This window comes from Ciconia boyciana, chromosome 4, assembly GCF_034638445.1.
Source record: "Ciconia boyciana chromosome 4, ASM3463844v1, whole genome shotgun sequence".
NCBI classification, from domain to species: domain Eukaryota; kingdom Metazoa; phylum Chordata; class Aves; order Ciconiiformes; family Ciconiidae; genus Ciconia; species Ciconia boyciana.
The window spans coordinates 47,247,728-47,273,515 of NC_132937.1; the positions used below are offsets into that span (position 1 = coordinate 47,247,728).

General features: G+C 38.1%; 1 protein-coding gene across 2 annotated transcripts in view; it reads right to left on the bottom strand.

Moving 5' to 3' along the window:
* LOC140650879 (histone-arginine methyltransferase CARM1-like) overlaps positions 1 to 25,788 on the bottom strand; it is a 78,101-nt gene that overhangs the window by 38,882 nt on the left and 13,431 nt on the right. For both annotated transcript variants that reach the window (XM_072859705.1, XM_072859704.1), the window contains exon 2: positions 11,688 to 11,813. In XM_072859705.1, coding sequence (XP_072715806.1) covers positions 11,688 to 11,813 — 126 coding nt within the window. The remainder of the gene's footprint in view (positions 1 to 11,687; positions 11,814 to 25,788) is intronic.

A 25,788-nucleotide genomic window follows, 5' to 3' on the forward strand; every position in this document is an offset into this window, starting at 1 on the left:
GTAAATTACCATGAATACGTCATCAACACACTCTTTTCACTCCCACACAGAGAAGATGGTCAGAATGAAACAGTAAGTGACTGGATCATGACAATGAAGAGTGGCCCAAATTACAGACAATGCAAATTTTCTGCTGGAAGATGCAGAAATCAGCTTAAAACAGATCAGTCCCTCTTTTTTTCTGTGCATGAAGAGACAACACCAGAAAAAAGTCTGACACTGGACAGCGGAGATTTTTTTTCCAGACAATCACCCATTGTCTTAAGCTTCTCCCCCTTTTTTTTTTTTTCTATGTGAAGGTACGAGATAATGCTACAGATTCAGTGACATGCTTGACTCCTTTTCTAGTCACTCTTTGCACATTATTTTCATACCTCTGCAGAGACTTTTTGGTAGCTCAGAACAACATCTTTGGTGTCCAGGAATGAGAATGGATTTCAAAACCACAACACTAAGAAAAACTGGAAAGGCTTGCCTAGAGAGATTATGCTGTAGAAGTTTTTGTCCTTCGAAGTTTTCAAAATATAACTGTGCAAAGCTCTGAGGAACCTGGGGCTGAACCTGCTTTGCAAAGGAGCCTTGACCAGATGACCTTATGAGTTCTCTTCCAACTGAATTATTCTTTGATGCTATGAGAAAAAAGTATGATTTCCTTGTGATACAGTACTTCTTTATATACAAATAAGACGTTTGTTGCTGGAGCTCTCCAGAGTGCTGGCAAATTACAAAACTAGTACTCACTGAGTACATCAAAATAGAAAGACAGAACAAGAGGTTGACAGAGTTCCTCCACAATCTTTTATAATGGACCTCAGATGTCCTTAAAGTTTTCCTAACAGAGTACCTGCAGGATCACAAGAGGCTCTGGAAGACTATAGAGGCAAAAAGTGTCTCATTTCATTCATCAACCGCAAGCAAAATACAGAATTAAAATCTTCTCTATCAGACAGCAGTAAAGATTCAGCAATAAAAATAGGAACAGCATTAGATCTAATACATCTCAATGTTTCCACAAACTTTAAATCCCAGCTCCACATTCTACACATTCATCAGTAGCTAACACTGTGAGAAAAAACATCTCAGCATAAAAATAGGAATATATATTTAGTTGCTGTTGTTGGATGGGAAGTGAAAAATACACTCTAGTAAAGAAGCAACAGCAACCAAGAGCACTGGTTTACAACTTATCCATGAAAACTTAATGATTTCACCTTTGAGAAATCCTCAGCCCTGTCTGATCCTGCGCTGACTGAATAAATATACTGAGAAAAGCCCCCTTATAGCAGGAATTTCCTCCTCTTTTCTTTTTCTCATTTGTTCATTGGATGTTAGTTTATCGTCAACATTTATAAATAAAACATTCACCAAAAATCTTCTAGTTGCTTCTACTTACTACTTGAGGGATATTATAGCTAAATAGCTACAAACTAAAAATCAGGTTTTAAGGAAGGAATTACTGTTGCAGATGCGAATTTGGGATTTTGTTTTTCTTTTGAATGCAAGCAGCCAAAGGATTCTAAAGGGAAATCTCTTAGGAAATGCAAATTGCCTAGGAATTATTCATAACAATTGCTACCGCTTTCAAATATTGTCTGAGAATTCAGACATTCATTCATTTATGTGACAGGGCGAAGTGCCAAATAGTACATCTTTAGTGGCTAATATAGAAAAATGGAATTATTGTGAACACCCTGCACATGACAGACACAAGAAATAAATTCAAAAGTAAGACATGCTGAAGTTTTAAGAAATTCTCCTAAATAAGGACCCCCTACTATAGAGAAAAGAAACAGGTTTGTCTGTCTTTTGCGTGGACAAGGAACACGTTTCTTCCTTTTGTAGACTGTCCCAGAAGAAAGATAAGAATTTATTGCAAGTCCATTTTCTACATCCAGCAAGTCTATTTTCTATATCCAACAACAATTTACAATAGCCTGTCTTCTCTCCATTTGCTTCTGCGTGCAAATACATTAAGCTATTTTCTTCATGTATTTTCTGTAAAGGAACTTCTCTTCTTATTAGTCAATACCTCATCCTGCTTGTGATATGAAATATGGCTTTATCTGCATATTGATCAAGGTCCTTAAAATTAAATTTAATTTCGATCTTCCTAAAAATCTGGGAACTTAACCTGTCATATGTAGAAATATACCCAGAACTGATCTTGGCTTTTATGAAAACTGAATTATCTTCTTTATTTAAAGTAAAGGGACCAGGAAAGGATCTACACCAAAACCAGTTTGGCTCACTGACAGGCTAGAATACTGGTGGGTCACGTGCTTTGAAACTTTTTATTTTGCAACCAGGAGTCAACCATGCAGAACTGAAAGTCAGTAAAATATTCTTCAAGAACAGCCAAATAATATTTTTTGTTAATCCTCAGCCTTATAGCCTTCATCAAGGTTCTAGCACTCCATATATCTTTTCCTTTGATGCTGCAAGGAACTGATTTTCTCATCTCAGGGAACAAGCAGGTAGGCTCTTCAGATCTTCTATCATCTTTTCAAAAGCAAACTCAAGTATAATGCTTTTTTACTGAAAGGTGTTGCCTAGTAATCTGAGTGTAGTGTTTCAAATGTCACCCCTTCAGAAGTCTGCTATCCAGTCCTGAGATTCATTCTATTACCTTGAACAAATCATGCAGGCTTTTTGCCTGTTCGTTCATCTATAAAGAAGAAGGTCCTGCTTGCTTACAAAATTTTCTGGGTTATCAGGGGTTATATTTAAACAAAAATTAATCTATCCTGTAAAATCCAAAATTAATGTCCTTGGGGGGAAGGAGAGCACAAGTGCTTCTTGATGAAGTGCTTCTTTATGCTATGCACAGCCATCTTCTTTCACTCTCAAAACTCTTGCTTTTGCTTTATTCTCTGAAAAAACTGCAAATTGGGAAGATGGCCATGACTCTTCTTTAACAGTGTTGGCTGTCTTCAGAGAAATAACTTACAATTTTCACTGACTGAAAAACATATCCTTGTGCCCCCACCACCCCAATCACTTAAATCAATCTAAAGTTTTCCACTTGCAGGTGTAAAAAAACCCTCAAAACTTTACAAGTGTTATAGACATGTTCCAAAAGTGGCAAATTAATGAAACAAGGCTTTAAAATGTAACTCTTACAGTGCATTTACACTTTCTTATGCATTGTAAGACCTCCAGTAACTACTCCAACAAGAATTACCTGATGTTCTTGAGGACAGAGGTAAGCAGACGTATTTATTGCCTTTTCATCTATACCTTTTCAGTATCTCAAACCCCCACCCAACTCAAAACTCCCCAAAAAAACAGAGATGTTTCTCTTTCAAGGAGCCTCATCTGGATGTTGTTCTGAAAATAACGGAAAATATTGGAATGAAGACCACTATAAGTATGCAGCCTAATCTGGACACTAGTTTATTTCCAGCACAGTGGAACAGACTGCACAACTTGCCCAAGTGCTGAGTGCATCTAAAAGACCTGCAGTCACTGCTGTAAGTACAACACAGCATTTAAATCTGTGCATTTCACCTGCTGAAACAAACTGTTTTTAAAACACCTGTATTTTTATCTGGAACAGAAGTTCTCCTTAAACTCTTCGGTGTGAATAGAAGCTTGTGTTCTATGGTCCATAACACAGAAAAAAATTAAATCCAGCAAGTCAAACTGTCTCCTGTTCTAAAAGTCAAAAACAAACTTGGAAAATGATTTAAATTCATTAGGCACTCTTCAGTAACTGCCTACGTGCAAGCTCTTACTGAAGGAGATTTAGTTGTGAAGTAAGGGGTATGCTCTCTTACCTTTATTGTACATCATGTGATAAAAACATTCATGCAGGTAGCTACCAGGAACTAGCAAAACCAGCCTAGTTCATATTCTAGTGTACCCCATAATAAACGCTTCTTTGGAGCAAAACTCATCTTACAGAATGAACTATTAGCTTTCAGGAGAAAAATGTCAGTTTCTCCTTGTTTGTTAGCCATTAAGAAGGCAAGGAAAACTCCCATTTTTGTGGGCTGAAGTGCTTTCACAAGAGTCTTGTTGAGAAAATAAAAAAAAAAAAATTCCCATGCAAATAATTTCAAAGAACATGAAAAATGTAACTCTCAGACATTTTCTTTGAAAGACAAGCTTGTTAGGATTTTTATTTATTTCTCATTTCCCTCCCCCTTTTTTTTCCAATTAAAATCTGAAAACAGAAATTAATTTGAAAACTTTTACCTTGCCAGAAAGCTGTAGGTTGCTGAAACACTGAGGCATTTGGCTGTCAAGTTTTGACTAGCTATACACCTCAGCTAACTAACATTTGCTGTTGGACATTAAACCCATGCTAATCAATTATACAGTTTGATAACTTATCAGAGATATTCTGCAGATATTACTGCACTGATAGCCCTAAAAACCGAACTGTGTAGAAACTGAATAAAGGCCAGCTAAAACTGATCCCTGTGATCAGAGATAACAGGAACATCTTTCCAAAAAGCCCTGCTTCTGGTGTCTCTTTCGCACTACTCCCTTCCCAAAAAGGAGAGCAGAAGCCCCAGGCCCCTGCAGCACTTCCCGCAGGCACGTTCATACTCTATTCCCAGTAAATTGTCACTCCAATGGTTGCACTCTGCATAAGCAGAACGGCTGTACCTATTTCTCTTTACAAAATGCTTATCCTCACAGCAGAAGACACAGACACACAAACACAAGCTATTAACATAGTGCACTTCACCCATCTGCTCAAAACAGATGGAGTCTCTCACTACTCTGAAGGGGAACAGGGTGGAGAAGGAACAAAAAAAATAGGCTCCAGTAACAAAACTGGATGGTTGTTGGGAGAGAAAGGAAAAAAAAAAAACCCAAACTAACATACAGAGAATAAGGGAAAGAAAACTCAGTAAGGAATAAAACCCCACAAACTCCACACAGCAGCAATCCAAAATAATGCTACTTGCTATAAATTATTAAATAAATATATTTTACCAACAGCTGTTAGGTTTTCTGCTCTAAGGAGATTAGCATAACAGCCGTGGAGAAGCTCTACTCCCACATTATTTTGCATTATCTGCTGTAGACTACCATTAAAATGCAGTACCTACATCAAGCAATAGATTTGGCCTGTAACTGATGAAAGGTGTACAGTTATAATTTTGACCACATTTGAAAAAAAAATGAATGGAAGTAAGTCCATAACTTATCACAAGACTACATCAAATGATCAGACAAGTCCAGCTGTGTCCTGTTAACAAGTGGGACACAGTCTTTCATTTGGAACAACAGAATTGCAAAATACCCAAATAATAAAACGTCTGCTTTGCAAAAAAGTGAAACATGCAGTAAAAATACAGTAAGCTTATCAAGGCCAGATTACTATCCAAGATGTCTGAGGTTGGAGAATTATTTCCAAATGATGAAGAAAATCTTTTTGCTTCTATTCAGTTGTAAGTATTAGACTTCAGAAATTCACAGTGACATCCATTACAAGTACCTTAGTAAAATTCCAACAGCATTTACCACACAGACTCAAAAGAAAAAGGTCCCAGAAATCCTTGGGTTTACATCCGTTTGACAATATTTATCCAAAATATTTTTTTCTTTAAGTTATACCTTTCAACCAATTTTACAGCTTTTCATTGCCCTGAACACAGCAGATAAGACTAATGGGATTCTGTTCATTTTAACAACTCATTTACTAATATTTCAATTAGCAGTAGATCATTTTGTTGTAAACATTACTGAATATTAAATCCCAATTTGCAGACTAGGTCACTTATCACAATGCTACTTTGCAAGTGAATTTCTGCAGCCTTCTTTCAAACTTTTTTTATGAGTCTGGATTTGTGCAATGGGAATGATTTTGTCCCGAACACACTAGTGGGTGAATCATCTCAAGTGTCAGCACAGGAGAACTAGATGCTTACAAATTCAGTCAGTAAGCACTTCATCAGCACACAGGGGACTCAATCAGTTGTGCGTTTTTACAGGAAACATGACTGATGGCCTTGTGTAATTCCACATCAGGAACTGGATGCCACATGTGCCAAATCTTATTAAGTTTCCTAAGTCATACTTTTCCCAAAGCAAAAGCATTTTCTATTTTTAGCACCAATAAGATATGCTTTCTTTGGTAAGCAGAACACAAAATACTGTTATCACCTCCAAGCCAAGCATCCTAACTAAAATTGATTTTGTTCTAACAGAACATTCCACCCATTAGTACATGATTCACATTGATATAAAACAAAAATGAAGCCAAATTGATAAAACAGTCAGTTATTATCAAGAAAAATATTAAAGGAGTACCTTTAATTTCAAGCTGCAATCACACTCCAAAGCAATGTGAACTAGCAGATGCGAAAGCTTCCCCCACTGTGTCAATCTCACACTAAAAACGTTACCAAAAGAATAGTCACGATTTGTAAAATGGCATTATAAAGTATCTAAATATAAATGTTTCACTTTCTTTAGAACAGCCATTAGAGTTGTATTAGACAACAGAGAGAGAAATGGGTTTTTAAGTTTTAGTCAAATTTACATAAAGGTTGTACAAATTATTGTGATATTGCAAAACTTTTGAAGTTAAACTACACTTTGGGAACTATTAAACTAAGAAGCATTAGGCCCTTTCTTTTATTCTTCCTCAAAAGAATGGATGAATTTTACATAAGCAAGCTTCCTCAGAAAACAAATTACACTTTAATGAAGTAAGATTATTTGGCTCAGTGCAGTATAATTGGATGAAATGGAAATTGTAAGACGGATATAGTTGATGCAGGTGGTTCACTTGTGTTTTTTAGTTTTAAATAGCCAGAATGCTGAAAGTCTTGGTACATAAGAAGTCTAGCAGTGCTTAGTGAGAGCCTCTTCTGAACTGGTAACCACAGACGTGCCACATGAAAGCACTATCTGGTAGCACTGAATTAGTGGCTATTAATTTTCAAAATACTGCCAACATTTTCTACGACATACCTTGCCTCACTGGAATGAAGTACTGTGTGTTTTAAACAATTATCCACCCACCCACCCCCACTCTCTTCCACTCTTACCAGAACACAAGACATTAGAACGAATTTTTAAATACTCTGAATGATTGGACAAATTCCCAATACAAGCATGTTGCCACCTTCAACAGAGAACTAGCACTGCAATATTGTAATTTACAGGCAGGCAGATCTAGCAGTACTCAGCTCTAACTTATAGGAGTAAAAAAATCTAGAAATTTAAAATCCTTCATGTAGTAAATTTTTCTAAAACTGTGGGAAAATTACAGTACTAAATTACTTGCCTATAGAAGAAAAGAAAAAAAATAATCAGATCACATCTGGAAAGCCAAACACTAATATTAACTAGTAAGAAAACAGCCCAGAATAATTCAAATGAAAATATCAGAATGTTATGAGTTACGCAAAAAATGGGGAGAAGCAATTGACCTTTTTCCAATTCCCTTTATTTTGTCCTCCCAGGAATCAGAATCAATCAATACTTTAAAATGCTAATGCTAAAATCATTGCCACAGAAATGTTCAAGGAAAGCCTGGAGAAACAGAAGGTACTGAAAACAGTACCATAAGTGATTAGGTCTTGAGCTTCCCTTTAGATCCTACCACCTTGAACACTCAGTGAGTCAGCTCAAAACACCACAAAACTTGTGAATGGCTGCCTCTAACTGGATCAAGAAAAGCAATGGCACAGAAAACCACAGAGTGAGACAATGGCAAACCCACAGGTTTGCACAGCAAGGCTAACGGATACGGACACACCAGAAGGCATGGTTGGTGGCAGCCTTCTCTGTTAAGATTTGCAAGTAGACCTGCAGTCTCCAAAATCTCATCATGGGTATTTGTTCTTGAATGCCACAGTCCCCAGCTCCAAATACAACCTGAAAAATTATCATCAGACTGTTAATTCCCTTGAAGCTGAACAGCTTAACCTGATAGCTGCATACTCTCGAAGCCTAGCCAGTGTTTGGGACAGCCACATAAATGAATTAGCTCAGGGAAAGCACCTACAAAGCTTAGAGCCACTTTGTGATAGTGGAGTAATTTGGAAACTGGAGTATGACACAGAAACAAAGTTTCTGCCCCAGAGGTGAGAAGTTAGGGATTACAATTGTGCATGTACTATGGCTTAAAAGTCAAAACCTTTCTGATTTTTAAAGTCATTCCAGTAGTAGAACCTCCTACCGCTCTTTTGAGACTAGCAAATGCTGGACTTCGTGATCATCGTGAAGTGCACAGGTGCAATTGCACCTTATTGTTTACGCAATAAAACTCCACAAGAGTTTCAAGCTGCAAGATTAAAGATATTTGTGAATTTAACTGCTTTCTAAATTAACTCAAATAAAACAAGATTCAGGTAACCAAACTCTTCTTTTTTGGCTTTTCTGAAAAACAGAATCACTACTTTAAACAGAAACTATCAAGCAACCACAGAGTCATTTGGTCCTTTACTTCATAGAATTTATTACTTCACACAAATACTTAGATTTAAACTGCTGAACAGCTTCCTTGCACCCTGTGGGTCTTGAGGCATATGTATTAGTTGTCGCCACTTACAGTGCTTTGGTTTGCATGACTGAGTGGTCTCAGTACACACTAACTGGAATCCTTCTGGATGAAATTAAACCAAAACATGCACTCCAGGAACAAACTTCAACAGCCAATGATCATTTAGTCTATGTGACCAGACTGGGTCTAGTTCACAGTAAACATACCCTCCATTCTTGCCTCCTTCCCAAATGAGTATAGTTTGCATACCAGGGCCCCAGCATCAATTGTTCTGTTCTACAAACTTGTTCCTTCTGGACTGTGTGACTTGCTAACAAAACCATAGCTCATTAGATCCATATATAATTACATGAAATAATAATGTGGGGGAAAAAATAACCATAAGACATACCATGTTCCTTTCCTTGAATTATACTGCAGTAACAGCATGTATGTTTACACATATAAAATTCAATATATGCCTTTAATATATTTCACATATATATATATATATCTACAGACACACACTCTCATATGTCTCTAGTTCAGTTCTGTATGTGGAGATCCACAAGACTATATGCTATAAATAACTCAAAACTGTAAATAACACTCTTTTTTCCCACCTGTATCGTGCTTCTATGTAAATGGCACAGCTATTAGAGCTGGCAGACAACTTTAAAGGTGAGTTGTGCTAGTAAAACAACATCAACAGACACCAACTATTGGCATGTCCAATGCCTGGATGCACTGTGAAAGTGGCTGGAGACCAGGGTTATGAGGTTTGAAAGAGAAGAAAGGACCCTGCATTCTACCACAACCCCAAAAGAACAATTCATCCTCTGCTCATGAACTAAGTCCGTGCTAAATTAAGCAGGCCATTTCCACCAAGGAGTAGAGCGCTACATACCAAGTCTGCCACACATGAGTTACAGACTGGTTGGTTGGTCTGTAACAGATAAATGATCTTTGTTTTTGAAAGAAAAGCCTGTAGGCTACTAACTTCCATTTTTATTGCCTGCTTGATCCTACTCAGATGTTTAACATATGTTCAGCAGGAAATGAAAGATACAGTCTATGATTTATGACTGTCTAACTGCTGGAACCAGAACAGCAATTCTCTGTGTGGGCACAAGCAGGGCATGAATTTCCCTCTCCCCACATTCCTCATTCCTCATCTTCCTCTACCTTCCTAAAAGACAGAGGACTTAAAAAACCTAAGACTTTTATGATGCATTTTCATAACTAACACTTTTAACATGTGAAAAAGGAGTTTTCAGTCCATTTTGTAATAACAGCATTATTTTTATTTATTATACAGACATACACATTCACAAATACATAGAACTGAGAGTAACACCTACACTTGCACACAGCAAACAAAAGGTTAGCTTCTGCTGTATAGCCTTCACCTCTTTGTAAAAACATATAACTTTCTCAAGACTAGGTGCTACTTGATATATTCAACATGTAGAAGAAGGTACCAAAAAGCTGTTCCTATGGCATGGGGAAATAATATCCTACAAGTAACTTTCAGCTTCATGCAGCACCCAACACATTCCATTTGATATCAACAGGTTTGTAATTTAATCCAAACAGACTTTACTTTGACCAACCCATTATACTCCTGTCATTTTATCAATGAGTTGTTGCATGGACTAACAGGCCATTTCAATTTATTTTCCCCTGAGTTTTAAAGATGGAAAAAATATAGAAAACACTCAATTTAGTCATGTTAACAAGCAATCAGAAGTAATAAATTAAAAGACTTATCTATACTGTTCTTATCTATTTCACAATATGTAGCTATATAAATAAACTAAACACAAATCACCGAGGAATACAGCTAAAGAGAGAACCAAATTTACCACTTAATCTTCAAGGCAATCCTCTCAGGAAAAATACCAAACTGTACAGAAATTAGCTGGATTTTTTTCAAATACTTGTTTGTAAAGGTGGGGAAGAGCACTAAGAAACTTATTTTGCCTTGGGATCCCAAACTATCAGTGCCTTTTGGAATCAGATAGATTCCAAAATACATAGATAAAAAAACCCAACAGACATTCACAGTCATTCTTAGCTTACATTCATATTGTTTTTTAGTAAGGTAAGACATTGAAAATTTGAATAGTTTTTCGTGATGGATACAGATGAAAGGCTGTAACCAGGTAGGACTTCAAAGGCCACCAAGATCTGGCATCCAACTGAAAAAAATCAGCTTAGTCTAAAACCTGTATTTTCTAGTAGAGTGGGACTCAAGAGTTCATGTATTGTGTCTACATGACACAGGACTAGCAACTCATTGCACAAACAAACCCATCTACATCCAAATTCTCAGCCCTTAATACTTTGAAACATGTATGTGTCTTTAAATAAGCTGCCAAAAATCAATTCTAATTGCTCTGTGCCTCAGTTTCCACACAATATAAAATGGAAATAACTATAACGGCCTCCTGGAAGTCACCAGGCCTACTGATGTAGGCTGCCGTATAAGAACTCCTGGTTATTGCTAAAGAGGAAGTTGTATGTTACCTGTAGTTACACAATTTCATAACGAGTTGTGGCCATGCTGCACACTACTCAGAAGAAATAGGCATCCTTCTGAATTTCCTTGCATAAAGACTGAGAATGCTTTTCCAGAAGCCAATATGAGGACATGAGGATAGCACATATTAAAAAGTCTCAGCTATTGGATTTACAAAAACACAAGTCAGGTGGAAGTATAAAAATACAGATCTCAACATTCTACTAAAATACAGTCATGGTTCTACAGAGTGAGTTTCCTTTTCAGCATCACTACACACAAAATAATCTATTCTAAGAACTGCAGGTGTATGTTAAGCTACCTCAATTAACTATGCAGACAAACAAATCTGCAAGACAATTTCTGAATGGGGAGCAACAAGTGGCAGATTGCCCACACAAAGCATTACGTTTACCAGTTATTAGAGTTTATGAAGTTGTCATATGAATGTGTTATCTGCATTTGTTTTCTTCAGAAAATTAATCTGCAGTTGTTTTGCAAAAATGTTATGTCCACTATGGAATGGTCCATACTCTGCAAAAGGCAGCTGGAGTGGGTTAGAGGCAAATGAAGTTGCACAAATCATCATAACAAAATGAAATATTTAAAAAGCCAACATGAAACAGAGGTAGAACACAACATATTTTAAAGCGAACTTTACCAATACAGTAGCATGGCAGGAAGGAGAAGATATTCACAAATGCAAGATGTACTTACCAGCTTGTGACGTGAACTGGAGCAAGGCACTGTTGTATCCCAGCGTAATTAACACAGACTGTTTTCCCACACGACAGTATTCAGTGTCTCTGTTAACCAAGCATTTAAACACACAGACTCCATCAGCTGAAGGGAAAAAAATACTTTAGAAAACTTAAAATCAAAACCATATAAAGAACTAGATGTGTCTTTTGATTAACAATGTACATAAGCAAGTATCTGAAGTATACAACATGGCAAAAATACACTCTCTAACATGTTGTTTCTTAAGCCAATTTTCCAGTGACCTACAGTTTCCATCCCACTTATCATGCACAGTTTCTCATCATTCTATGAAGTTGCCCTGTCCCCTGAAGAAAGAGCACTGAATAAGTTAATTTTTACCTGGATCCTAACAAGGTCTTAAATTAACATTTTTTCTACTTCTTTTGCTTCTGTAATCCTATGTGCCAATGTCCTGACAACCTCTAGCGATGCTGCTCTGGCAAATGAAATGGCAGGGTAAAGAGTCAGGGATCGACTACATTGACTGAATGAGGACAAGTAAGCTAGCTTTTTCCAGTAAACACACACTACGTACCACACCACGTATGACAACTATCAATAAACCTACCATGTAAGAAAAAATAATGCAGTTTTTCAGACAGTGAAGAAAACGTAAGCACTTCAGAGCTAGGAACAGGAGCAGCAGAGGGCAAGCCTGTGTACTGTGCTCCTTGGGGAGGGCAATCCAATATCAGAGGCCTAAGTGGTGCAGAACATCAGTACACACTGTCTCACTATCAGCCTTGCAGCTGTTAGGAGGCAACTGTGTGAGCATGATCAAGCAAGATGCACATTATCACTTTCAGAAACCTGAAAGAGGTCTGAAAGGGAACTTTGTGCAAATGGCAGCTACGGACATGGGCTTCAATAGGTAAAGCTTTTAAATTATGGGGGTTGTGTGTTATATATATATATATATATACATCTTCATCACTCAAGCAGCAAACCTCCAGGACTTAATACCCCTGGACCATTCTTTCATGTATTTTAGTCCACTTTGCTAACAACAAGTGTTTAATATGCTTCTCCCATGCACATTTTATCCTTCTGGAGATAAATGATAAAAAACTCCCACCAGAACTAGAAAAAGTAAGAGGTTTAAGGCAAAACAGAAACAAAAAGAGAAATAAAAGCAAAAGTTCACAAACTGGCAGTAACACAGAAAAGTGATACACTGCAATATACTAAAAAGTGTGCAAGAGAAAAAAAATGAAGGAAAGCCAGAATGAAGGGGAAGTAAATACACATCTTGAAAAGCAAGAGACTTAATAAATAAATTATTATTAAAAGCTCAGTAGAAAGCTAATTATACACTGCTGAGCTGTTATTCTGCTGGCAATGTTTGAAGGACCAGAGTGAGAAGGCATACATAGACACACACCATACAGGCACCCAGTACATTTTTTTAAGCCTTACGCTTCAGTGTCTGCTGTGATGAGAAGTGAACAGAACAGAGAGAAAGACCACTATATGATGTTCCACATGTAAAGCAAAGTTTAATCGGGCAAAAAATGTTGTCAACACAGGGGATATGTCCCACCTGGGCTGGCACACTTTCACATCTGCACGCTTATTTGTATTTGTAGCCTCTTCCATAATTTAGGCTTGTGAACAAACTGAAGGCAGACAGCTGGGCTTGCTACAATCTGTCACCATTGTCTCTTCAATGGAAGGCACTCTCAGCCTTATATTCCCTGGGCTGAACAGAGCCAGCTCCTCTGGTGTACTCTTTTTGTACACCATGTGTTGCAATTCCCTAACTATCTGGGCTTACTACAGTTTGCCAAAGCACTTCATAGATTTGCAAAGTGGTCAGCACATGGACTTCTGGTGTTCCAGAAGTGCTGGCTGAAGCGCATGCCTTTTTACATTTTCCAAAATGCAAGCTTTTCTTCCACCCATAACCATCAATGCTATCTCCCACACGAACTTTTAAAAACATATATATACGGCATCAGCTATTTAGAATAATCAGTACTAAGAAAATACTCAAGCTAGTTGTAAAAGCAAAATACTCTCAATGTACAGTCATACAGGAGTAAATGAACCCATTTCTAGCTCACACCGTCTCTCAGCACACACATGAAATTGTCTTTTTACCAGTCTCAGTTCATTCATATTGATCTGCACCTGGGTCGGGGCAATCCCAAACATGGATACAGGCTGGGCGATGAGTGGAGTGAGAGCAGCCCTGCAGAGGAGGACTTGGGGGTATTAGTGGATGAAAACCTCAGTATGACCCAGCAATGCGCACTTGTAGGCCAGAAGGCCAACTGTATCCTGGGCTGCATCAAGAGAAGCGTGGCCAGCAGGTCGAGGGAGGTGATTCTGCCCCTCTGCTCTGCTGAGACCCCACCTGGAATACTGCATCCAGCTCTGGGGCCCCCAGCGTAAGAAAGACATGGACCTGTTGGAGCGGGTCCAGAGGAGGGCCATGAAAATTATCAGGGGGCTGGAGCACCTCTCCTATGAGGACAGGCTGAGAGAGTTGGGGTTGTTCAGCCTGGAGAAGAGAAGGCTCCAGGGAGACCTTATAGCAGCCTTCCAGTACTTAAAGGGGGCCTACAGGAAAGATGAGGAGGGACTCTTTGTCAGGGAGTGTAGTTATAAGACAAGAGGGTAACAGTTTTAAACTGAAAGAGGGTAGATTTAGATTACCTATTAGGAATAAATTGTTGACTATAAGGGTGGTGAGGCACTGGAACAGGTTGCCCAGAGAAGCTGTGGATGCCCCCTCCCTAGAAGCGTTCCAGGCCAGGCTGGATGGGGCTTTGAGCAACCTGGTCTAGTGGAAGGTGTCCCTGCCCATGGCAGGGGGTTTGGAACTAGATGATTTTTAATGTCTCTTCCAACCCAAACCATTCTGTGATTCTATAATTGTATCAATGCTTTTTTTTGTACTGGAGGCCCCAAATGGGATGTTTATTCAGCCTGGACATGGCTTTGGGGGGACCTAACACCTATGTGGAGGTCTTTGAGAAGATGGAGCCAGGCTCTTTACTGAGGTGGCCAGGAAGAGAGTATGAGACAGTGGTGTAGCTAAAGCAGAGGACCTATTACCCCATTAAAGCAGAAGCACGCTAAACAGATACGGACTTGTTTTGAACTCAGACGTAAGCACGTTGGTATAGTGTAGCTGTATAAGCATTTTTGTATGCAATGGTCTTGTAAAAACAGTATTGCCCTTGGTAGGAACAGGCCACAGGCCTAATGCAGACTGTGCAAGGCTTTTTATCATATATACACACACACCTGGGAATTATTTTTAAATATTTGACATTTTGCATGAAGAACGAGGATAAATGTCTGCCTCATTTCACGTGTGAGGCCCAAACACAGAGCTTGTTATTCAGAACACTGCACAGAAAACAGTCTTGGAATTAGTCCTGCCTGATAACATTCCACACAGATATAATAAAATTGTCAAACAAAAATATTTATATATTCATCCTCAGAATACATTTTACATTCAGAATATATAACATGGAAGAAGTCTGTACAGAGCAGAATGAAAACATGTTGATCTTTTCTTGGGTTAAACAGTCCAACCTTTTTGTAAGATTACACACCCACAGAACATTGATAAGTCCTCATTATAAAGCTATTCATTAAAAGAAGTTTCAAAAGTTTGCTGCATCAGAATAATGAAGATTAACCTCCTCTGAATGCAACAAAAATACATGTTATCTTTATGGTGATTATTTCAGACTAAACAAATCCTTCAATAGTTAGCACAGTATTGCTCAATAGCTGTGTTAACAGCCAGCCATTCCAAAGCAAACTGATTATCACCATGTGAGAGGTGAACACCACCCTGCAAAGCATGGAAAACTTGATCTCACGATGGATATTAATTTGTTCTCAGGATAGTCAAACTGTAAGGTAGTCATTCACAGGTTACATTTAATTCAGGGCAAAGACGATGGTACCCAGCCAAGCACAGGAAAAGCAGCACTTCCAAAGAAGTGGAAGGTAGCCAAAAGTCTGGCAAGAGCCCCACGGCTGCTTCTCCCTTAAGTGAATGATCAGTAACCTCTGGAGATGAGGCTGATCTGAAGTTAAACAGAATCCTGAACATGGATGCCTGTATGAAAAGAAGCATGCAATCTGAGCTTGGCTCCTATACTGGTAAAGAAACCTAAGTACACAGAGTTTGCTGAAGAACATCAGATGTGTCATTGGGAAGTTTCTTGAGCAATGAATAACTGGGAATATCTATCTTAGAGAAAAAACACAAAACAATTGGGAATTGATCTAAACATGCAGCTAGACATACTAAAATGCTTTAACTTTTATTTCTACTTACGTCTTTTAGAAGTGTGTATCAATTGTGTATATATAATATTGTGTGTGTGTATATATAAACCTTTTACTACCTGTGTGGGTTGTAATTATAAATTTATTCTACTTTAATTTCCCAGTGTACACTTACAGTGATCACACTAAGATCATACCAAACAGGTCATATCATAGGAGTATTAAGTACTTCAAGTTTTGCTGGTTGCTTGACACCCCTAAAAACACAGCCATCAAATACAATTCAGAACCTCTACAGAAATCTCATGCATTCATTTCACATATTTATTGCCAAAAAAGCAAAAACATGAATAATGAATCTGTCTATCCAGCCATGAAGGTATTTGGAAAGTCAAAGTTCAGCTAGACTTGAAACTAGCGAGGGATGTCAAGGACAGCAAGAAGAGCTTCTGCTACTACATTATCTTTAAAAAAAACCTCAAACAACTATTTTCTCAGAGCTGAGGGTAAGCCAAAAGATTGCAGTTCATAAAAAAAGATGAAATTCATAAACTGCAATATGCATTGATTATACCCAGGACAGTGGTACAGTGGCCCCAAACATAAGGTAGTAACACACTATTCTTGAATGCAGCTCCTTGAAATAAGACCCCAGACCATGAATTCCATGTCCCAGGGTATATTTTACTTTACTTACAATACAGACAGGAGTGTCTACTACAGGAGTGTCCCAAGGCCATTTCCTTTAAACTTGTTCCAAAAGTCAGCATTTAAAAAAAAAATTTTTTTAAAATTATTCTCTACTAAGCCTATGGGAACAGGTCACATATAGCACCTTCTCTGTTGGTGAGAGAAATGAACTCCTTTCCATAAGTCTTTATGTTTATTCAACATCTGAAACAGATTTTACCAGTTTACTACAAGGACTCTCTTTTTGCTTCTTACTACTATGCTGTCGTGCATATAGATACAACCTTACAGCTGAAATGGATTTATGAGAAATGTGTCATGAACATATGTAATTTCAAAATCTGTGGATTCATACAGGTTGTCTTAGCAGGGTTTAAGAAGGAATTTAAGAAAATAAAATGGAAAAGAAAAAACTGCATTAGATTCAGAAACAAAACAAAAAAACCCACCTTGGTACTTGTAATTTTTTGTTGTTTTGTTTTGGTGGTTTGTTTTTTTTCTTTTTTAAAAAGTCCTCATAATAACTAATATTCAAACAACAGCTAATAAACCCACCACAGCTTTTGCAGCTTTGACTACCTAGTGTTCAAGGGCATAAATGTTTCTGAACAATTTATCTCAAAGAAAATCAAGGTTTCCAAGTCTAAAGATAAAGCAGGCAAATCTTCTCCTAACTGTGTCATGGTCTACTGCATACAGCACCTTCCATGCAGAACACTACAAAAAGCTTTACAAAAATCAAGAATAGGTGCTCGGAAGAAAACCAAGTATATGGCTAACATTTAATCTCATAGATACTAACAGCAAAGAGAAAATTTGTACAAAGTGTTCTGTTTAAGCAAAACAGACTTAGTGGACATAGCCTGAAGTGACTCCATGAAAATTTAAACACGACAAACCTAAATGCAAACTTGAAGTTTGCAAGAAATCCATTCACAAATAAGAATACAAGAGGGTGAAAGGTCAGCCATATCCTGAGGGGCAGGGGGTGGAAAGGACAGAAATTGTCTTCTTTCACTTAAATTTACTGACCAATGGATACTCTGTTTAACCAATAATCAAGGAAAAGGCTTTAAAAACTACAAAACTCAGATAGTATGATGCGGCATTTCTCAAAGAATACAGCAGCATTTACTTAAATAGATTCACACCTGGCTTTCCTAGACAGCCCCTATTCTAATCCCATTTCTGGGGAAGCATGGTTTATGCAGCTGTGCTGACTGGCAATCCCATCTCCTAATTTTTGAAGTCTTCAACTGATTAAAATAAAATTTGGCCAACATGCCAAAACCATGGTATTCCTGCAAGTTCCATAGAAAGGGTGGTTGAATAAACACGAGAGGCCCAGTGTGCCATTCTTGCTGAAGAAAATGATAAGACATGATTAATAGCTACATTTTCTTCTCAGCTCATGCACAAGTTAACTCCAGATTCAACCACTGCTGGTGGTACATGAGCAGGAGATGGAGGATTCATAATTATGCATAGCAGTGGAGTAACTTCAAGCAATCACAGAAAGGGTTGGGACAGAGAGAAGGAGGAAGCTCTGAAGTGACAGTGGGAAAGGATGAGGAAGACACTAGGATAGATGTAAACAAAGTAAATCAGTTGGTAAACAAAGTAAATCGGTTGAAGGAAAACCAGGCTTCACTAGTTCTGCCATTCATGGAATAATTTGTTTTATTTAGAGATGCTAGCCAAGAAAGCCTCTCAACAGGCTTTATAATAATGTGTGAACTAAGTCTCACGGTGCTCCTTTGCATTCATTACATCAGGTGATGTGCCATGAAGATAGCTTGAAACCTTCCTGGCCCCCCACAGAAATTCTGCAACAGGACAAAGCATAGACCCAGTGTCTGCTAATCCTGTACTTCAACCACAAGACCTCTGAATCAAATCTAACTTCAAATCACAACTTCATCACAAGAGAAAGGTATTTACACTGTATCTACTTCAGTTTACTTTAAGCTCATTTGCTTTACTGATCTGAGACTGTATGTTCAGGACCCTAAACTGTCTCAAATAATGGCAAAAGAGTGTCCTACAGAAAGCCCCAAAGCCATTTGCCTAAAGCTATGCAGCATGAGTCCTGCACACAGTGAGAGCTCTTTTCTTACCCACAAAACACTTTTGTAAAACCAATCCACTTACTCTAAGTTGATCAAAAATGTATGGCTAAGAAACAAACTTATTACCCCCCCAAAAAGTGCTCGTTTCCTTAGAATCTAATACTGGAAACACAACAGATGCAGCGGCTGTGCATATTGCATAACATATTAGGCATTAGGAAAACATATTTTGAATCATACAACCTACCATCTTCTGGATAAATACTTGCCCCCAGAGCATCTCATTACCACTACCAAAGCAGTCAATCATCACATTTAGAAGTTTGTTCACACAGAGGCTGATTAGTGTACAGTAATTACAGGGCACCCTTGCCAGAAACTTATGATGACATACAACTACCTTCCTGTAATCTGCTCTTACATCCATTTTACTTTCAGTGTAGAGTGATGAATGTAAGCAGGCTTGTACAGCCAGCTATCAGCTACTCTAAACAGCAAATATACCATTCCAAAGTATCATAGAATCACAGAATGGTTTGGGTTGGAAGGGACCTTTAAAGATCGTCTAGCTCCAACTTCCCTGCCAAGGGCAGGGATATTATTCCACTAGATCAGGTTGCTCAGAGCCCCATCCAGCCTGACCTTGAATGTTTCCAGGGATGGGACATCCACAACTTCCCTGGGTAACATGGTCCAGTGTTTCACCACCCTCATCGTAAAAAATGTCCCCCTTATATCTAGTCTGAATCTACCCTCCTTTAGTTTAAAATCATTACCCCTTGTCCTATCACTACAGGCCCTACTAAAAAGTCTGTCCCTGTCTTTCTTACAAGCCCCCTTTAAGTATTGACAGTTCACAGTAAGGTCTCCCTGGAGCCTTCTCTTCTCCAGACTGAACCACCTCAACTCTCTCAGCCTGTCCTCATAGGAGAGGTGTTCCAGCCCTCTGATAATTTTTGTGGCCCTCCTCCGGACCCGCTCCAACAGTTCCATGTCCTTCCTGTGCTGTACTTCAACGTGGAGCTGCTGTGTACTTACAGCAGCCCATTCTCCTTGGAGGTGTCATGGGAAGGGTTCATTGAAATGTAATAACAAGTTTTTGTTACAACTTGTGAAGGTTATTTTTTAATTTGAAAGTCTGGGCCTTCACTTAAAAATTACTTGGGTGGGTTTTTTGTTGTTGTTTCCCTCCCCGCCATAATTCAGCAACTATCATGGAGCAAACTTTTTGTCAAAAGTTACTTAAAATATTATTGTTCCAGATCAAATTTTGGGATAAACATTCACATTTTTCTCAAATACAGCCACGTGAGTGTAACTAGACAAGGAGAGTTCAATCCTGACTAGTAAGTGACTGTGTTGTGGAAACACTACAATGGTAATGGTCTAAAGTTCAAAGCTAAGTGTATCTCAAAGTAGTTACAAAAGCATGTCTGTACTCTTAACATTGATCTTGAAGTACTACTCATAGCAGTAGTAGGCAAAAGAATTATGTATTACTCCAATTCTAGGTGCATGTTAAGAGAATGGAATAGAGCACTTCGAAAGTTTCACTTCCAGCTGTCACTTAAATATTCCTACAACCCACATTTACACTGACTGAGCTAATGGCCATTTTGGAATCAACTCAATGAACAGTTCATTCCAAAGCCTCTCACTCATTGTGTCTTCTGCCATGTTATCAGTTGCCAATTACAATTAATATATCATGGTTAAGACCTAAGTATAATGAAATCAATTGCCTGCTAACTTGGAATATTCTGCATGTTCACTGGAGCTCCTGTAGACATTCTGCACATATTTTCTGACCTGTAGGGAACAGACGGCAAACACTGAGATGCTGGGATCATTCCTCCTGCCAGCCTGTAAACTATGTAGTACAAAAGCATCCGTTATTTGCCATGTACAGATTTGTACAGCTCTTTCTTTACCTTGACAGACAGGCAGTATAATGCTGTGTTATTTCAAAACAACAGACAGAAACGCACTAGACTCTGTATTTTGGTATCAAGACTCAGGGAGATAAAGATGGCGGCCAATGTCATAGCTTGCAGAAGTATTTGAAAGGCGAGGGAATACTTCCCCCCCTCCTCTCCCCCCCCGCTAAAATGGAAAAAGAAAATAACACACTTCAAACTTAGTACGCAGAATCAATATTATTTTAATTTGTTGCTTTTGCATTGTACTGAATAATGACAGCATGGCTGCAATGGTCAAGAACTACAGAAGACTTTAATAGGACTAGTAGGTTGTTATTGCACTGAGGTGGACAAGGACATTGCTGATAGCACTGCTTTTCTACTCACAGATGCCAGAGATTCTCTGTTATAACCTCTATTTCCTCAGCTTGACTTTTAAAATAATTTCATATCCATTTTGGGTGGAGTACATCCCCAAGGTCTATGCACCACTGAAAAAATTAGGCCTACTTCCCCCATGGACCCTATGTTCACTCTCTCATTAGGATGCATTTCAGGATACCCTTAGGACACACTTCACTATATAAAAAACAGTTTGTAAAAGGGTTTATAATTTTGTTGTAAACAGGAGAAAGAAAACTGTTGAAGAAAACCTCTCACTTCCCAACTACTGGAACATCTACAGAATAGCACAGTAACTTTAAGTTAAGCTTCGGGGGGGAACTTCAGCATTTCAGATCAGCATGTCTTTTTCTTTTAAAGGACACACAAAACTTACATGGTTTAGGGGCAGCATAAGCAGGACTCTCTCAAATCCTGAACAGTGCTCCAAGGAACTAGAAGGAATCCCCTGGACAGAGCCCATTACTCCACCCAGCCTTGAGTTGACTTCACTTTGCTTTTCCCTCTCACTTTATTCCTCTTACATACACCGTCATTTTTAGTTTTGTGCCTTTTTCATTTCAAGTTGTTCGATGCCATCATGCACCACTGTGTGGCTTAGCACCAGGTGGGATGCCACCCTCAACTGGGCCAGGTGCATCACAGATGCAGAGGGGAAGCCCAAGCAAGGAGGCTGTGTGAACACTGCCTTGGAGATTGGCTAGCTGCAGGAGCCCAGGTGCCAGAATGACGTTTTCACTCAGACTCGTCTCACTTTGTTTACAGAAAGAGAAAACAGTCTAGCAGGGCAAAAGGTGTAAGAACTTTTTATTAGGTCAGATTTTGGTTACCATTGCTAATGGATGCCATTCCAGTGGCATCCTCCCCTTCCCAGGCATCTCTCTTCTTATCAGCCTAGACTTTACAGTGGAAGACGAATACAAGGCACCTAGATTTCCAAGCAAGCTCAACGATGATATGGTAAATCAGAGACAAACATCATTATTATGTCATCTTTTCTCACAGAAGTGTGCAAAGCTCCTTCTCTCCTCTACATGGAGAGAAACGCCTTTTCTATGTGTGATTTCTGGTATTTACTGTATAAGCTTTGAAATACTACACTTCTGATTAAAAGCTTAAAAATTTAATAAGTTATTGGGTTCACATCAGGAAAAAAGACCCCACACTATGGAATTTCTTTTTCTTAGACTGCTGTTATTTCAATGGCAAAAATTCCTCAAGACTCAGACATATGCTTGTTTAAACCAAAGTACAACAGCTGAAAGAATGTTCCATACAACTTGTAACTAATTTCTTAAATTTATGAAACATAGGGAGTAAATGCAATAAAGGCCTCAGGAATAAGAGGACACTAAATTAGGAAGAAAGAGGAACAAAGATTCATATGATAATCTTACACACTCACTTGAAACTAATTCTTCTCTCCATAACTTTCCCTGATGTTGTTAGATGAGTGTACACAGTGGCTGTAGTGTAGTAATATGGTAGTGTGGCACAATGTGGCTAGTAAGCAGGCAGTTTAAAATACAAGTATTGCACTATACCTGCTCTTCTAATAAAAAGAGAGAAAACATGTTCTATCTCTTCTATCTATATCAAGAAACCACACTCAGAATGTCTAAAAACTTTGCTCTTTCACATAAAGCGAGTAAGGAAAAAGGTCTTCCGAGATTTAAGCCTTTGAGTCTTGCCCAGTTAGCCATTATATTACCTTAACACTTCACTTGTTCAGAGTTTTAACATTACTATCACTGTAGACAAAAAATCCTAAGATACAGTTTTGATGACAACAGCATAAAACTGTTGTCAGTTTTATCCATATGAACTGGCTGCAACCTTAATGAGGAGTACAAGTCTGAATTCTGTGTAATTTAAGCAGAAGTGTGTTACTACATGGAGGCCCAGATTCTTGAAGCTCAGAATAGAGCTGCCCTCTTAGGTAACAAATGAGTACCATTTTCTTGCCAAAGGAGATAAAAAACCCACAAGTACAATCAATTAAAAAAAAGAATTAATAAATGCAAATTTCAAGAGGAACTATGTATTTCATAGCATTATCTCCTACCCACTTCACAAACAACAAACAAGACAAATCATTAGTGTAGTAAGCTGAGCTGATTAAACATATTCCTCCAATATCAATACTTGCTAAATGATTTCTAGACAGAAAAATAACAACTGATGAATTTATTTAAAACCTTTTCCTTAATCAGCATATTAATAACAAAAAAAAGACATATTTTTTTGAGTAAAAGAGTAATTTTGTTGAGTAAAAGAGTAATCTTTTTAGAAGTACCAAAGTCTTCCTCCTTTGCCCCTCTTCAAAAGAGATGTTGGTAAGGTTTTCCTTGGCAGAAAACCCTGGGATTGAGAGTCTGAAAAGAAATATGACAAAGCCTGGAAATTGGGCAGAGGGGCTTGGACGAACCTAGATAAACAGAAAACAAAGGAACAAGCTCTTCAAAATTTCACTTTCACAGCTCAGTGCTCAATAATAACTGAAATGAAAACCCCTTATCCTCTTGCTGGAAATACGTCTAAGCAGTGGCTGTTTACTTGGAAACTAAATCTACCTTGCAGATACCTGTACCTAGCCATAGATGCCTTCTACAGAATTAAGCACTAAATATTTACTTTTGTACTGCTCTTTCTCCAGTTAAGATGTTAGGTGAACTATTGAGAGCTATCTAAAAACCATCAAAGTGGTTTTTAAATACTTCCCAGGTACACGCTTCTTGAAAATAACTGTTATTTAGCTAAAACATTTAATCACCAGAAAAGGCATTTGCCTCACAGAATGACTTTTCCTAAGTGTAAGAACTCTTTTAGGGAATGTAAGATTTAACAGTTGCTGGTGTTTCCCTGCCAGTTCTCCTCGTCCTGTCTGCCATGACAAAGTATCTTTCCTTTAAGATTTTCCTGGCCTTTGTGGCTAAGAGGAAGAAGATGTTTACATTAATTTAATAATTACTGCTAATCAGCTTTAGAACAAAGATAACCTGACATGGTTATCTACTCCTATATGCCTTTGGGTTTTTTTTTTGTTCTCTACAACTGCATCCCACTTTGAAAACAGATCAGCACCTGCCGCATGCAGAAGACTAATACCAAAAACAGATTTCCAAGCAATTCACATCCTTCAACATCATCTTGTCTTTTGCCATTGATGCAAATACAAAATGAAAGAAATACAGTCCCACCAATAGTGGGCTTCAAATATGCCTACTTACTAATTACCTGTTCCTTCAGCTGATTCATGACACCCTTTAAAACACCAAACACAAAAAAGAATGTTTACCCTACACAACTAAGTGTGACGTAAACATCCCTCAGTAAGAGTTAACTGAAGCTGGTACACTCACACAGCAAGAGACATCTTCCAAAGAGACTGACTCAAGTCTGGAAGTTATCTACAGGCAACACAGTCTTGAGTTAATATGTAACCTGACCTTTGAAGGCATAGCTGGTTTTTACCCTGCACCTGTCAGGGTGCTGGTCTGTCAACCTTAAAACAGAGCTCTGCCTTTACCTGCAGTCATGCAGCTTAACAAATAAAACATGTAATCACAAGCAGATCAAGAGTCACCAATAGCAAGCAGTGCAAAAAGAATACTGTGGTAGAGAACAATTAGTGCCAATTGTAAAAGAGTATTCCTATTTATTTGGTCAGCCTCAAGAAGATTGTGTCATGTTGCAATAACAAGAGACTAGAACGAGTTACCTCTTCTAATTACTGGTGTAACTGACACATCCAAGTTTCAAAAGCATAACTCCATTTATTAAGAGTTTGAAACAGGAGGACAAGTTGGTATTTAGAATCATGGGCTCTAATATTTTTCTGATACACAAGCCACCTCATCCAAACACCCACCTCTGCCTGTAATCTCACTAGCGATACCTCCTCCAAGTATTAACTGCACCATTTAAAGCCTCATATGTGACTAAAACTGGCACCTAGAAGGTGCAAAGAATCTCTGTGACATGGATTCACAATGGTGATGATTTAGGACAACTGCCCTCTTGGTATCCTGACTGTCTCAGATGTAGTTTGTAAGGTAGTCAAAGCTCAAGCAAATATTCTGAAATAACCACCATGGGAGTGTGATTTGAGGCACGGAATAGGAGATCTACTTAAATCATGCTACAGCAACCTTTAGAGAAATCAAATACTTTAAAAAAATGAGTATTTATTTAGATAGATATTAAACTAGAAGCGTTTTGAGTCTGAGAAATTTATTTCTCAATTATACACCAGTATCTCTAAAAGTATTAAAGAGTTTCTTTTCTACTATAAACAGGCACAGTTTCATTAACTTCGAGTCAGCAATTATTAATTTCAGGCTACTCTAGGTAAATCACTGCAGCTTAGAGATAGTGAAGCAATAAAGCACTGGGCTTTCAAGTAAGATAGGATACAAAGAATATAATGGCAGTGTACTAGCTACTTCCTAGTACTTTTAAAGGACTTAGATTAAGAAAATCAAGAATAGCCTTTCACAATACCTCACACTGCTAGTCAAATTGTTTTCACACTGGTGGTGTCTACTCAGCTTGACTTTTAATGAGTCAGTGCATCTCCTTCTTTATACAAAAAGATCTTGGAGGGGAAGGGCCTGGTGTGAAGTTATCAGATTTGCAGAAAGAGAAGGCCACACTTGTATTCTCACTCTGCAACTCCTTTTCTTTCCTAATTACAATATATTATTTACTTTTACCTTA